The sequence below is a fragment of the Pygocentrus nattereri genome, chromosome 20 (assembly GCF_015220715.1).
Source record: "Pygocentrus nattereri isolate fPygNat1 chromosome 20, fPygNat1.pri, whole genome shotgun sequence".
Classification (NCBI taxonomy): Eukaryota; Metazoa; Chordata; class Actinopteri; order Characiformes; family Serrasalmidae; genus Pygocentrus; species Pygocentrus nattereri.
In genome coordinates this window covers 17,161,454-17,178,395 of record NC_051230.1, presented here as the reverse complement: position 1 = coordinate 17,178,395, position 16,942 = coordinate 17,161,454, and the positions used below count along the sequence as shown (strand labels likewise).

Sequence of the window (16,942 nt, the reverse complement as noted above, 5' to 3'; positions counted from 1 at the left end):
GTTTTCTGACTACTTATGTGTCCTTGCAGAACTTGTCAGTTCTTGCACAAAGAGAGAACAAAAGGTTGACAGATCATTCTAGACAGTTTTTTTTGGCATCTTGTGTTGTCCCTCAAATGAGGGTCAAATATGCATCAATGCCAATTAAGTAGGCCATTTTGTGTCTGAAAATTCAGTATAAATTCAAGTATAGTCAGCACAACAGGGAGAGAGCAAGATGCTTCTGATGGTTTTTGTGTTATTAGCAATAGCAAGCAACACAATGGAACACGCAGGGCAATAGAAAATAGAAAATTTCCTGAGAAGCAATCAGTAGATTAATACTTAACAATATCAGAGATTTTTATAATGGGTGTGTCAATATCTACGGGTTCTTTGAAGTCTGGAAGGGTGTCTGCTGAAAAAATATGTGCCAAAAATTGAAGCTTAGTGGCCTAGATTCAAAAAGTTAAAATATAGACTGTTCACCGAAAATCTTCTGAAAAACTGCCTACTGGAGACTGCAGCAGCTGTTTGAATGATAATTTTGATGACTACTCTTTTTTCAGACTAGGACTAAAGCCAGCAATATACCCCAAGGCACGAAAGTGCTACACAAAACAAGCTGTCATAAGTATGCTTAAAATGAACTTGATGTGCATCTCTCTGACACTTAGCACAACTACAGACCTGCCCCATGCTTTGACACAGGCAACCATGTGACTCGTGGACAGGGGGAATCAAGGGGAGGTCTAACAAAAATGAGGCATTGATTAGGACCAACCACTGTTAATGGGAGGTCTCAGAACATCTGACACAGTGATTAGAAGTTCTATTCAGCAGCTGGTTCACACCACACCATACAAAATCTAGCCACAGAACTGTTTTAGCTAAAAAGATGTTTTGCCTCAAAACATCTTTTCCATTGGAAGTACAGAACCAGATTGTGTACCACAAGCCTGGATGACCCAGCTCACTAAGCTACATGCAGCCCTACATGATTTCATCACCATAAATAAGATGGATGTTGAATTATTAAATACAGGCTCTGAAAAACTGCCAAAAGTAAATTGGGGTCATTGCAGGTGAAATCTTTCTAGATGGAATGGAATGGTTTGGAATGCTGTTTATTGCCATTGTAGAATGAACTTTTGTGACTTCTGAAGTATGATGCATTTTCATGACACGCTATGAAAGGCTATAAAAAAACTAGCATAATAAATTTTAAATCAGTTAAAATATGAAGCAAGTATGGAAACACAACTGTTATTGATAAAAACAAACTAATAAAATATGTAATGGTGTAATGAACTGACAGCTGTTTAGCTACAAGGCTATAACATGTATGCATTTTAAAAAAATATTTGTCTTTTATGTTGGAAATCAAACCTCTGTCTGGGCAATAAAGCTAGCATTATTGGTTGCCCTGGGGCAAATTTTGGTTGTTTGGTTTCTTCTGAAACATGATTATTTTGTCTTTCTTGGTAAGAATCTTTTGGTTGCAATATGCTGCAACATATATGTTTATGTTGCCCTTATTTCAACCTTAAGCTCCTGCCCAATGTGCATAGGCCTGTTACAAAGTATATTGGATGTTGTTGCTTACAGGATATCTATAATTGGTCTGAATCTGTCTATTTTATGACAGCAGTTTTTCATTGTTCTAAAGTTGTTGAATATACTCAAAATATACTCAAACATAATGGTTGGTAATGTAGTGGGAAACACCTCTGCCTTCTATGCTGTAGACTAGGGTTCAAGCACCCTACATTATACCAACAAAAGTCCTTGGGCAAGATACTAATCACTACCCTTGCCTTTCTGTGTAAATGATCAAATTGTAAGTTGCTTTGGATAAGAGCACCTGCAAATGCCATAAATGTAATGTAAATGAAAAGCACAAAATTTATGACAATATTTATATCACACTGCTCACCATATGTTCTTTCCTAATTTTCTAACCAAGTAAACACAAACTTTCTAAAACGGTAAAATCTCCCACTTATGGTTAACATGGGTCAGTGTGTAATTCTGAAGTATAGTTTTGATTCATGGACACCCATTTGGTTTAATTCCCATCAATGTCTTCAGTTTACTCTTCTACTGTCTTGTAAAGCTTTGCCTATTTTGTGCTCATTATTATCCCAAATGTGAAAGGGCATTTCTCAAGGCGGCTGATAAAAGTACAGTAGTGATGAGCAGTGATGTCACCAGAGGCTTGGTGGAGCTCCAGTCAGCCATGAAGCTGTCAGTAAACAGGCATGCCAATAGGTAGGAGTGTGTGGGTGGGTGGAGAATGTCACTGGGGCTCTAGAGGCTGCACTGGAAGTTTCACACACAGAGAGAACTCCTCCAGCTCGTGAAGAAGCTCCTTATTCATCTGATGACATTTCTGGGTTAGCTCTCAAAGCTTTTTGAGTTTGGCACACACAGTGGCCCATAATGAGCACACCCACACCCCGCTCACCTATCATGCAGAGCAACAAACTAATACACACACATATAAGTTTGTATTGCTTTTTCTGGGCTATTTCCATGGGCTTCTGTGTTATTAATGCTATGCTATAACTAACCCATCCCAAACTCAGCAATGTCAAGGAATTGACCTAACTATGCACCCATGCATAAATACATTCTTGCCACCAGGGGTAGGTTAACCTTCATTTGGCTAAAAGTTGTGAAGGTTTCTTTTTTTTTTTTTCTTTCCTATCCGTTGTTCTGGAAAAAACTGTTCGGTTATCCACTGTGGTTATTTTTCATGGTCTAATGGATTCATTGGTGTTTCTTTCTTTTAAAGAATGTTAATGAATGAATTTAAAATTTTTCTAACGATGGCTTGCTTCACAGCTCATTGGACCTCATATTAGGAGTTAATAGTAACCGATTTCAAATGCAAATACCACACTTAAAATCAACTCTCAACTCTCTTTTGTCTGATTACTTGTAAGTAAAGATAAATACATGGACATGCAGATACCCCCCAAATCCCCCCACTCCCCTCCCTCAACTTCTGCATTATGAACACCGTGACGTTGATGATGCTAAGGCAGGACTGAGGGAAGGAGAGTTGAATGTTGGTATATTGTCTGTGTCCAATGCACTTAACATGCCTAATAACTTTTTACTGGGTGCACAAGCCAATAGGGAACACAGAGGCAAACTCAACACTGGGCCAAAAGAGATTCTCCACACACACACACACACACACACACACACACACACACACACACACCAAAAAATTGTTTTTAAATCTTTTCAAGATAAGACCTGGGGTGAGGTGAATATAAATGTAATGGAATGTTATTACAGGCAATGAGGGATTATTTCTATCGGTGCATTCATCATATAATGTTCACACAATGTGAAAGGCAGGTACTGTGTTTAAATTAAGTTGCAAGATAAAAAAATGGCAATATTTGTATTTTTTTAGCTTTATAAAAAGAAAACAAAACATAACAGTAATTTACAATGTGACTTTCTGGGTCCTGAACTTTGCTTTGCACTGCTGCCCTTATTTTACTCAGATTTTCCTTCAATGTCTGGATGTTTTTGTCCAAAAACAAACACACATTCACATGTGCACATGTGCAGATGGTTCTGGCTCCAGGGAGATGGAATAAAAGCATAAAATCAGCCCATTCTTTTAAACTGTGAAGTATGAGGTCTTGTTGCTTCACCCATCAACCAATATTCAACATTTTAGGAACTTTCTAACACTCAGACTATTCACAGCATCTGTTTTCAAGTAAGAAAAATAAAACGCAAAACATCTACGTCCAGATGAGGGATATTGACCAGTCCAAGTCCTATTTTTTTCCACAGAGGAGTCAGAGTTTATTCTTGCACCATCTATATAGCAGTGATGTAGCATGGTGCATATCCAAAAGCACCTGAAGGCTGCTGGAGTGCAACCATGGCCACAAATATCAATAAATGCTGAGTCTTGCCCAAGAGAACAGCCAAACTGCTCTGGAGTCAATGCACCTCTCTAGCAGCAACAAATGAGCAGAAAGCTCCTGAATTCCTATCAGCACCAGCATCCTCAAGGGCCTGGAGAAGTTCCAGAGGCCCCAAATATTCTGTTTAACTCCCATTATGATGAAGTAATCTGAACCAAAAATATGCTGCATAGCTTGGCGTATGTGTAATTGATTGCATTATATGCGACGCTGGAAGTGATCTGTGTTTTCTGCCAGACACATAAAAGGGTACATGGGTACACACTTGGAAGTTGAAAACAGAGGTTAAATGTTGCGATGGCTGTCCGGTGCCTCCCTCATCGCTCAAATTGCTTCGTCCTAGCGAGAGTTATTATAGAATATTCTGAGCCTCTTTCAAGTGAGTTTAAAATGTAAAAAGCAAAATAGTCCAAATCTTGAAAGAGTCAGAACATTTCTAGACATATTTTTCCCGATGCAAGCATTCTAGGATTGAATTTTACTGTAAATTACATTGTAGGGATGTATTATATAGATAAAATGCCATAATGCAATATTTCATACATACATTTCATACACTGCTACATACAGCGGTGTTCCATGCAACATCTTATGAACAAACTGGGGATGTAGCATGAGGCACTCTTGAACAGAAGCACTTATTTGGATGCTTTGAGATTGGTCAGGGTGCTCAAAGGACACAGTAAACAAATTGTGTGATTTGTTAGAGGGCTCATTTACATATTGCAGCCTTCCTCCATATCAGTATTTGTACAGATATTCCTGTTTTCCTGAGCAGATATTAATTGGTAGAACCATATTAAAATGTGCAGAATCACCAAAACGATTTCTAATACAGCCCAAGCTAGCATCCTGTAAATTTCATATTTATCTCTAATTACAAAACAGATTGCTGCTACACTTTTCCAAATAACAATGCCACAAGGATTCTTTGGATCAATGTCATTGAGGAACCACTGTTGGTTCACTATGGAACCTTACCAATGATGTTTCAATTGTTTTATTTATTTTTTTATTATTATTATTTTTTTTTTTTATCAAAAGGTTATTAATGGAATCAAAAGTGATTAATACATGGCATTTCACCAGAGAGTTTTTTAGCACCTTTCTTTGTAAAATACATGTACAGTAGTTTTCTCAGTGTTGAAAGTGCAATATTATCAGTTCTCAAACTTTTTTCCCAGTTTACTTTCCAGTTAGCTTCTTCATAAGACATCTCACCTGAAAAATATGTCTGAAACTTGTTGTCACAGGGTTAAATTTGTGTATTTCTCTAAGAAAAACTTTCTTCCTGAGCTTAAAGTTGTTTTAAAGTCTAAAGTATAACAATATCTGAGCCCAGGTTCCTAAAATCACTGAACTTCTAACAGCATATTAAAGACTGGAGAGAATGTTCACTGTGATCATATTTGATGACCTTAACATGTCCGTTGAGCTATAATACTTTTCAGAAATAGGAACAAAATGTGAATGCTTCACAATGACATTAACATTTGGACTTAATCAAAAAGTAAAGCTAACTTTCACCAGAAGCTGTTAGAAGATAGTGACAGCTGGACCACTGGACCCAGTAATAGGCTATAACCATAAACTCCATGTGATGTAGACTTCTTGTGGAGCAATAAATCAAGTCCAACTTTGCCAGGACAGAATACTGCCTGCTCCTGTCAACTCCAGAGGCCACAAATCTCCTTACATAGCCTGGATTGCTGTAATTCCGCAAAGACGCTTAAAAGAGATGCCTTCACAATGCTTTGACTCACAAAAGTGCTTTGACTCTACAGGGACCTTTTGGATTTTTGGGTTTCCTACTATGCCTGCGGCAGGACTTTACATTAAAAACATGCATTTAATTAAACATCACTTAAGAAGAGGGATCATTAATGGGCCATTGAAGGGAGGAGCTTCAGTCATGAATACTGTACAATTGCCTAGTGTTTCAGTAGGAACACTTTCTAAAGCAATAGATCTACAGAGGTGTAGGGAAAAAGAGGTGAGTCATCTTTTATTCTACACAAATGAGTGCACATGTAGCGTAGACTTATCAGAATGATTGGACTGAATGCAAATATGACTTTGGCTCATCACTTCTTTCCACATCTCTGTAGACCTGACCCACAAAGACTGTTCAACTGGATGGTGTTTCAATAGGAACAGCTAAATATAATGACATCTGCATTTAATTCTAGAGAAAAATTGATGGATCATCCTTCATCATATTCTCCACAAGTGGAAGAGTGTATGTGTGGTGAACACCAAGAGAATGGCATAGGCAGGAAAGCTTGATACATATGGTAAATGGATTGAGTGAAAAGCGTAGTGAATATAAAAGTTACATCAATTATACCACTGCTGTCAGAAGAAAACCTTGTCTCTCCATTTTTGCCATTTTTCAGTTTTTGACATCATTTGGAAACCCCTCTTGCTCTTTATATTGTGTGTAAATGTCATGATGAATGCATCAAAAGAAACGGCTGAAAATGGAAAAAAGTCTGGTTCCATTGACTTACATTAAAAGTAAAGTATGTTTTTTCCTTCTCCTGTAAAGTTACCATTTTGGAGATATGAGGTTTTCTTCCGACAACAGCGTTATACTATGATATTCATTGTCACCAGATCTCAATTCTATTGAACACCTTCGGGAGATTTTGTACTCACATGTTAGACAGCATTCTCCACCACCATCATCAAGACATCAACTAAGGAAAGTCTTCTCTATTGGAAGAATGGTGTTCCATAACTCTAGTTCATTTCCAGACACTTGTAGAATCAGTGTCGAGATGCACCAGAGGTGTTCTGAAAGCTTGTGATTGCCCAACACACTTTTTGTTGGTTTTTGTTGAAGGTTTTGCTGTCTGTTTATGTAATGATTTGTAATGTTTTAGAGCACAAGAGAAAGAAGTCTAAATCCACTTCTGCCCATTGTATCCCAAAATATCACCTAATTGTCAATTATTTTAAGAAACATTTAGAATTTGTACTATAATACTGATGAGCTGATAAAAAAATTCACTATAAACTGTCTCAGTGCTTATCGCAGCCATCCTTACTACAAAAATGCTCTGCATTGCTATGCTTTACATCACTGAATGGAACTTGGCCTTGAGCGAAAATGGTTAAGTTTTTTTAAATCTGAGAAAAATGAGTGAGGCTCATTGTAACACCCCCTTCCATCATTCTGAAAAGATAGCTGTCTCACTAGAGAAATAGATGTAGAGGTGGCTAAAGCACATGAAATACATGAATAGTGTAGGAGAATAAGCAGGAGAGTACAATGCTCTGCACACACAAAAAAGTGACAGAAGAATAGATGTGGACTGCACAGATGTCATCGTTTTAAACAAATGTTGTTAGATTGGCCTGATACTGCATAACAAACTGCAGTACATGTGATCTGGTCATACTTGACTTTTGACAAACCTTGACCTTTCTATGCCTCAGTATGGGCTGGAAAGCTTTAATAGCTAGTTTGCATATCACATCATGTCACTGCATTGCTGAGACGTGATTTGCAGATGGAAGGCAAGAAGGGATTTTCTACAGGTATCATGATGACAAGCTCTCAAAATGTCTATGGGTTGTATTGCTTACAGTTGCTGAAATCGATCTAAGCAAGAAAACATGAGTACCAAAAGTTTGTTCAAGAGGGGAACAATAGCAAGGAATGTACTGAACAACATGCAAAAATGGTTTGCTAACTATAAGCAGCACCACTAATATGCCAGCAGGGTAAGTTTCCTATTCCACCACAAGTGGTGCAGCTATGAATCTGCTGTCAAATGCTACACTGTTAGAAATAAAGGTACCATGCAGGTACATGATTCATTCATCAAGGTACAAACAGTGCAAACGTTCCCTCAAAGGTACAACAGTGGTTTTATGGTCCAATTGTGTACCTTAAATAACTTTTTCCTAGTGGAAAAGTACATATTTGCATCTTTTTATAAACTGTTTTAAAACAGTACCATTTAATAAAAAGCCTGGCGATGGGATGGGGTGTGTGGAGTCAGTACATCTTATAAAATATCATTTCAGTGGATTATGATACAGTTATGTTCCCTGACTAAAGGTACAGAGATGGACCCCTGAGGGTACCACCACAGTGACAGGAAGGGTACTGCCCCAGTGACAGTGTCGTATCTTTTTTTCTGAGAGTGTATAATAACATATATGCTATAATATATATGCATATATGCTATAATAACAGGTGCAATGGGAAAATTCGAATAGGATAAGCCAGCTTTAACCTTGTAAAGTGAGACGCCTTCATTCTTTTGTATGCTTTTGTTTGTTTTCTCGAAATAAAAGCATGTCTGGAGGACAAGGTAGCTGCTTATATCTACTGCTCCTATAGCAGGCAAGTGTTTTACTTTAGTTGAAAAATGACTCCTCTTTTTAACTAAAGCATCATGTCCAAAATGCTGGGATTTTCTGTTTATACTTTTCTCTTATAATATCATCTAAACTAGCATAGTACTGACTTGCCTCCATCTCCTCCATTCTGCTTTTCACTTCCTGCCCTCCATCTGGATTTGCATGTCATTGGAATCAAATTGCTGCAAACAGCCTATTGAGTACTGGAGATATATATTATACATCATAAATTGTCACTATCATAACAAACCAGAAATGGTAGCATAACAGGAGAAGCATGAAAGCCTCCTTAACTTTAATGTATATTTACCCTTAGATGTGGAGTTTTGATTGTTATTTTGTTATTTTATTAAAATGTAATTTCACAATTGCATGATTAGTTGCATAGTTAAGTAAGAAAATATATTTACATTTGATTTTTATTCTATGAAAACAGGTTCAATTTGGCAATTCTGACTCTTTTCTGTTTATTTGGATGAAAGCAAATGACACAATTTAGACAAAAAGTTCACGAGGGGGGCAAATGCAAGAAATTGACAGAAAAGCTTGCAAATTGTTGCATGTCACTTTTACCTCCGGCCCGACAGAACCTACAGCCAGCTTGGCCACCTCAGACTGCCTTTCCCAGAGCCCCTCAGTCTTACATGAGTCAGGACTCGACCAGATGTACCTATCACTGTTCAGCCTCTTCAAACTTCAAATCATCCCCACCTGCTCTCATGCGTATTTTTACGTTTCTGTTTGTATACGACCCGTTTTCCATTTTTGACCCTGATTTTTGCCTGTCCTTTTGCCCTGTTTTGGATCTTCAGTTTTCAAACTCATCTTTCTGATTTGCAACTGTTTTTGGATCGGCTCTTTGTTAATGAAGCTCTTAAAACTAGCCTCATATGTGAGCTTCTGGTTCCGTCTGGTTCCCTTTACATAAAACAAGACTGATTTCAGAAATTTGGTTCATCTATTAATCTATTCATCATGAAATATTCACACAATGTTAACATCAGATGGTATTTTCAAATAGAATAAGGTATTTTTTTTAGAAGAGAACAATAACATAATGCATACAATCCATGATCCTTGGAATTTACATGTCTTAGACACATAATATAGTAGATTTCATATTCAGCTTTAGAGAAGACAAAGCAGATAGTGAAGTGATATTTCTCAACAAGGCCATGCTTCAGTGTTTATCTAAAGCACTCTGCGGAGAAAGACACACAGAAATATACTGCATCATTTCTACTTACAGTGAGAAATAACATATGGCCAAAGTCTGAATATCTCACAGCTAGAACATCTGGAGGAGGTCACTCTGGTCTTTTCCTTCTCATCTCATTAAACTCTCTATTATGTATTTCAGTGGCATTTGCAGACGCCTCCACATGACTCCTCTGACCCTGTAAGGCTGGCTCATATGGGAAAAAAATATTTAAAATCAAAATACATGAAGATAATTCCATGATATAATACATGTCTATCATTTTCTAAAATAATATTTTCAAAGGTTTTGCAAAACATTCAAGAAGAAACATGAGGAAAATCATAAAAGTGGTAAAATAAGATAATGGGACAATGGACTGACTTCCAGTCAGCTACTTGCAACTTATATGCAGTTACTTTAGATTGTTTTTCTATTGTTTACAATTAATGAGCCTATAATTGGTCTTTGTATGATATATGCAGTGATAATGTCCTATAAGTACACACAATAACACAAAAAGTATATTGTAAAGTACTTTACCATGATACAAATAATGTACATTGTTTGTCAGTTCAACGTAAAAAAGGCACCATATGATTTTCAGGCTCATAGCCTCATATGGTAACATAATCAAGAATATCATAAGTATCAAGCAACATTTTAAAAATGAAGCTTTCTTTTAATATCAATATAATTAAACAGCCAGATGGTCTGGACAGCGAGTCCCACAGTTGCACCCCAGGAAAAAAAAAAAAGAGAACAAAGAGTGTTAGCCAATGACACTCAATCACAGGATGAGGTCATTATGAAAGATTAATCCTCATTTTGCGTTTGTGCTTTGGCTTTGATAGGCTCTCGGCCAATGAGAACACACCATTCCATGGGCTTCTCTCAGAGTTGGCGATATGGCAGAGAATGACCTCTGTCCATTCATTAAGCAGAAGGCCATTAAAAGTGAGAGTGAAGAGCAGAGAGGTGGAAAGCCATAATTAGTGACCTCTTCCAGTGACCTGCCCATGACTTTCACTGCCTTTCACACGTCTAAGTCAAATCTCATGAACTCTCTTGTGTAGTCTCGCAAAGTAGCCTTAACAGTACTTGTTTCTATAAAGCAACTGATGATCTGTTCAGGAAATTTGAGAGTCAAGACAAAATAGAAGGTTGAAATGAATGATGTTTCACTGCTAACAAGCTATTCAAGATGCCTGTTACTTTGAGTTGTGTCATATAACAATGAACATATTGTTGCTGTCAGAAGAAAACCTTGTATCTCCATTTTTGGCATTTTTCAGTTTTTGACATAATTTGAAAGTATCTGTTACTCTTTACATTGTTTGTAAATTTTGTGATGAGTGGCCTAAAAGAAAATGCCAAAAATCACATGGGAAAAATTCTGGTTCTATTGACTTACATTGAAATTGAAGTATGTTTTTTCCTTCTTCTGTAAAGTTACTATTTTAGAGATACAAAGTTTTCTTCCGACAGCAGCGATATGATAACACAGCACTGTTTAATACAAAACCTTAGCTTTATAATGACTGTTTGGTCACCAAATTACCACAGCGCCCCTGTTATTATGTTTGTCTGAATCTCAGAGGCTCCCTGCTCACTACATAGTGCACTATGCAGGAATATAAATACTGGATCCTGCAGCCCAGTGGTGCAAAAAATAGCTAATAAATAGTCAGTGGGGACTCAGTCACTTCCATACTCTGTAAATGATGCATTATTTGGCTGTAGAGGCTAGAATTTCTAAATTTCCATAGTAGAGAATACGGAGCTGTTTGAGATTCAGCCTGGTTTTGATGTATCATATCATATGAATCATATCGTAAGCACTTTAATTCAAGCCTGTGATATTAATAATGGAGTTGTTTGGTCTATTAACTACCTTTTAGCCTGTTAGCCAGCTGACCAGCCTTGTAATAGTTAAGAACATAAGTTGCCAGCCAATCAGTTTAAACAAAAAATGGGTTCTTGCTTCAACAGTACACTCAGTGGCTCATGCAAGCAGCATTAGAGTCAAAGATTATTAACTATAATATACCAAGAGGTTTATTTGTGCTGTGGCATAGTACTATACAATTCAGCTGTTGTGATAAAGTCATAGGTGTGCATATATCATGGGTTTTACAATGGCTTTGAACATGGCTCAGCCAATCAGATTTTAGGACCGAACCTATCCTATAACTTATCAATTTAAGGGGTTATAGTGTGCCACAGTGTCATAAATCAGATAAGTCTGTTTGAGACCACCTAACAACTTCATGAGGTTGTACAACTTGCATGATGCCACAGCTCTGCTATGAATCTACAGAAATAAATTTAAAACGTGACTTGGCTTTTTTCAACTCACAGTTGGGGTTAGGTACAATTCTGGAAAAGGAGTCCTTTAATATAATCATGATAATAATTGCTACAAACATCCAAGGACAGCAGTGTACAATAGCCACATCTGAAATAACACAATGCCCTTACAACTGTCCAAATAATCTGCCAGTGTTTATAAATGAGAGGGCTTTCTTTGTTTTAAGTAAACATAGAATATCCCTTTAAGTCAAAGCCATTTTCCCACACTATTGAACATCACAAATGGTTTGTGAGGCACATTTATGTTCGGCTTCAAGGTCCCTTGGAATCAAAGCTCTATACACATTAACATTTCAAAACTTGATACAATTGTGCTGCGCTCTTGCAAATATATAGGCTAATGAAGCGTGCTCAGTGTATTAACAGTGTACTCTTCATTCCCACCCTGTAGTGAGCTCAACATTTCTTGCTCCCATGGAGCTGCTTGCAGTTTCATTCCTGCAATTAAAGTGTAAATGTCACACCGCAGACCTGGAAGGACATGAGAGGAACCCTCCTCTCTAATGAAGTGGCCATATGACGCTGGCAGCAAGGTTAAAGTATGGTGGGATTAAGACCTCTGGTATTAGAGCTTAAGGAGCCATGGGTCATCCAACCAGCGCAAATTGGTCTTGCACTTTCAACACAGGTCCATTACAGGGGAACTGTCTTCATTCTCTGAAGACAATGTGGCCGTGCTAGGGTTTAGAGGTGGCAGACGCATCTCTAAGAGGTTACAATGTGTCAAAATATAATAGAGATAGTGGTGCTAAATAGGGTGTCTATCTTCAGAGGTTATCATTTTGATATGTTATTAAGATGTAATTACACAAGTTATTACATAGTTAATTACATGATGAATTACATTTACATTCCATTTTAGGCCAAAGTTCTGTTTGTTTTAGTGTTTGTTTTATGAACATGACAAAAATGTCAAGGATGTTTTTTCTTCCCACTAAACACTAATAAACTATACAGCCATTGTTTCCCATCAAACCATGATAAAGCATCTCTTCTCCTACTTATAAACACAGTTCACACCTCAGACTCAACTCCTCTACTTGTTTGAAAGAGTTATGAGTGAGAAATAACCGATATCAGATTACACCGTGCTTTTGTCGCTGACAGTTCCTACAACTTCTAAGAGTAAAACCAACAATATTAGCAAAGCTTTCTTAAATACAAATGCATAGTAAAAGAGTAAAAATGAAACGTAGGCACTGGTAGGTTTACCAGTTAAAAAGTGCATTGGATTTATTGACAACTGGAAGAGATGATTAGGATAAATGCCTAACAATCCACCCCTGACCATACTGACCCACTAAAAAAAAGAAAAAATACCAACAACATGTCCAGTTTACCCTGCCATAATGCTGAGAACACCTTCGGCAGGTTAGATCTAGCCTTCTTCACCCACCGCACTATCTATATGGCTTGAACTGGAAGAGATATGGCAAGCCCTAACCTCAAACAGGCCCCATTACCACCCACAAATAGATTTCTCTGAACAAACCGCCTCTTGTCATCATGTAGTGTTATTTCACGGTCTGTCTGAAGCATCTGGCGAGCAAAACGCAATGCCATTGAATCAGACACACAGACGCCAAACTGAGCCGTTGATATATTGCATAATGGCATGGAACAATGCAGCGTGCTCTACCTGCAGGCGGATGTTTATGGGGGATCTATTTGTCCGTGCCAGAAGCGTGTGATGCTCTGAACAGGTTATTTGTCAGGAATTGCGTTCGATGATAGATGTTATGATGTGAGCATCAATATGAGGACTACAGGCATTTAACCTTGCCATGCTGAGGGCAAAAAAAGCGGAGAGATTCTTGACTTCTCCAGCTTCATTGCTCATATTCAGCAGCTGAAATATCACAACAGGATCATCAAGGTCCATCAAACCTCGAAACATCCATTTGCAATAAAGGGTTCCTTGGAGTAATACCACAGAACCATTTTTAATTCCTTGAAGTGCCTTACAATGAATGGTTCTTTATGTTCTTTGAGCGACATCTTGGCGTGAAAAAGTTTAATGGACCTTCATATAAAGTAAAAGTTCTAAATGAACCATATCAATCACAAGCTAATCCTAGAACTGAGCACACAACCATTTAGCAAGCTTCATTTATAAGAGCGTATGTGCTTCAAACTTCCTCATGCATTCAAAATGCAGAGAATGAAGGAGCATCTGCAAGCTTTCACCAACTGCGATCCAAACGCATGAGCCAGTTCCACAGGAAGTGTGCTGAATCACAAGGGAAGGTAATTTCTGACAGCACTGCACAAAGACAAAATAAAGAAATATATAAATGAAATCTGATTGCTGAGCCTCTGCCACTTTGTAGATGCACCAAATCACACCTTGAAGTGTGCCAAATCCTGTGAACTTATTGAATGTACTGTGATTAATCAAAGAACTCTCCCTGATTCTTTTGAGCCCGGAAACAAGCGCACCCCAAGGTATTAGCAGGGAATCCATTACGCTAAGAGGAAGTGGGCTCCTAGCCGCAGAGACATGAGGAAGCTTGGGGGCCAAGCACTGTCACGATCACAATTCCAAGCACTGCCAGGCTCAGGAAAGTGATTAGATTTTTTTTTTTTTTTTTTTTTGCAAATCAAGAAACGTGTCAGCCTCACAAGGCGGGGAAACTACAAACAGGGGAACAAGTGTTTGGCCCACATTCAGCTGCCTCCTACAGCTCATCTCCAGAGCATTCTTGTCACTTCAGAAAAAAAAAAAATCTGCAAATTTACATTATCATGTGGAAAAAAGGAGGCACGTTAAAAGGAATGAAAAGGAATTGCATAGCAGCTCGTCGGTGGTGCACCAGTCGCGGAAATTGGAAACAATACTTTCGCTCACATCCCTATCACATCCCAGCCAATGCTCTGCCACGAGGTACCCAGCAGAAGAAGTACAGCAGATGCCAGCTAAACGACTCTCTGTGGGATCAGATTATGTATAATGCAACACTAGACACTGCTTGAAAGATTTTCTAATGAAAAAAAAAGAGCTTAGCAGCTCAACACTGTTACATATCATGCAGGTATTCTATCAGGGCCATTCAACTGGCTGTTCAGTCAGCATAAATCTAGAGAAAACCCGAACACGCCTGAGATAAAAGACTGATGTCAGATTCAAGGCCTTCAAATGATACAGCGCCTCGTCATCTATACTCTCAGGTGGCAGTGAGCAATGGAGGGTCACATGCTTCAGGAGGTATCCTTGATTGATTGAGTGAATAGAAAAATAATAAATAAACAAACAAACAAACAAATAAATAAAGTGAATAGACAATCAAATAAATGAATAAATATCTAAAAAAAACACAAAGATTGCATTTCAATGCAAAAGAAGTGCCATTTCATAAAATAAGTAAGTAAACAATCGACTAAATGCAAACATCTGGAAATAAACGCATCATTAAAAATGTATTTAAATAAATAAATAGATGTGCGATGTGGTGGTGGAACCAAGCTACTCTGCCAAATGACACAGATGCACTCGCGCGTACCCCTCACAACGCCCCCATACTCACACAAACACATGCACCCCATCCACCCCATCCCCCCCCCCCCCCAAGTGGCTCGTCCCCGTTTAGACGGAACGCGTGCGGTATTAATCGCCCTCAAACTGCTCCCTTCATCCCCAGAGACCACCTCCACCAGACACAACCCCCTCTTGGGGCACGTGAGGTCCAGCTAAAGTTTCCCTCTGCGGCGACACTGCTGCTCTTTAAAGCCGTGCGCGAGCAGCGTCCGCTCCAAAACCTACACAGTCCTTCACTCTCGCGCTAAACGCTGCCCGAGGCACCAGCGCAGCAGCTCAAACGAGCCTCAGAGCTCTGTGGCATCATCAGTGGTCTCGGGGTCCAGCAGCGCCTGATGCTCGGCGATCGGGGTCGCGCGTGGAGTGACTGGCGTTTGCTCGAATTCTCCGAACTTTGAGGATTTCTCTCATCCGTCCACGTCCCCCCCGCATTCACGCGGCGAGAGCGCACCGAGTGAGGAAAAAAAGAAAGAAGAGCGCGAGCCCGGCTCGGGAAGGACGCGCGCCTCACCTTTGGCGATATGCGGGACGGCCGCGCTCACGCAGAGGACGACGGAGACGAGGAGCGATGGAGGTCCCATCCTGATCACGGACGGCGGCAAACGAGTGGGGGGCAACTTCAGTCCTCCGTGGAGAGTTCACGCGCCTTCGCGTAGCTCCTCACGCGCAGGTGCCGCCTCCGAGTAGAAGAACGAGAGGAGAAAATAAATAAATAAAAGGAGGTGGAGAAAAGCACAAGAAATCCCAGGTGCGTCACGCGCTTCGCAGTTGACTGTACCGCAGTGGCGCGCGAACCCTGTGCCAACAGTCCGCGCGGGACCCAGAGACGAAGATGGCTCTGAGCGTGCACTCGCGAGAGAGCGGAGCGGTAGACTGGAGGCGCGCGCTGCCACAACGGTCGCTACACGGGCGCTCGAGCAGCGGCGCTGTGCTCCTGATAAAAAAGCGCCGCGCGCGCCGCGCCTCGCTCCTCCCCGCCCCGCGCGCACGTGCAGAGGCTCCGCCAGGGCGGAGAGAGAGAGAGAGAGAGAGAGAGAGAGAGAGAGAGAGAGAGAGAGATGATTATCAGAGGACATTGACTACGCGGGTCAATATGCATTGGTATCTATACAATGTGCAAAAGTATTCAGACGCCTGTTGTAATTGCTGACTTTAGGTTTAACCCACTGCTGAAACAGCTTGTATGAAAAGCTTTGCCAATAGAATGAGAGGGTCTGGAGCAGCCAAGCATCAGCCTAAGTCAGTGGTGTCCAAACCTGGACCTGGACAGCAACCCTGGACCTTCCCACAGAAGCTAGTTCCATCCTCCGTTTGCTACACCTGCTCCAGATAATCAACTTCTTCCCAAAAAAATGACTGGTTAGATCAGATGTTTTGCAGTTAAGTTATGGGCAGCTGATTACATTTACGACATTTTGCAGACTCTCTTATCCAGAGCGACTTACGATTTGATCATTTTATGCAGGTAGGCCAAGGTGGTGTTAGGAGTCTCGCCCAAGGACTCTTGTGGGTATAGTGTAGTGT

General features: G+C 39.6%; 1 protein-coding gene across 4 annotated transcripts in view; it reads right to left on the bottom strand.

Moving 5' to 3' along the window:
• Positions 1-16,355, bottom strand: part of edil3a (EGF-like repeats and discoidin I-like domains 3a) — a 254,954-nt gene extending 238,599 nt beyond the window's left edge. For all 4 annotated transcript variants that reach the window (XM_017695575.2, XM_017695577.2, XM_017695576.2 and 1 more), the window contains exon 1: positions 15,930-16,355. In XM_017695575.2, coding sequence (XP_017551064.1) covers positions 15,930-15,999 — 70 coding nt within the window. In that variant the 5' untranslated portion in view covers positions 16,000-16,355. The remainder of the gene's footprint in view (positions 1-15,929) is intronic.
• Between the last annotated feature and the right edge of the window lie 587 nt (positions 16,356-16,942).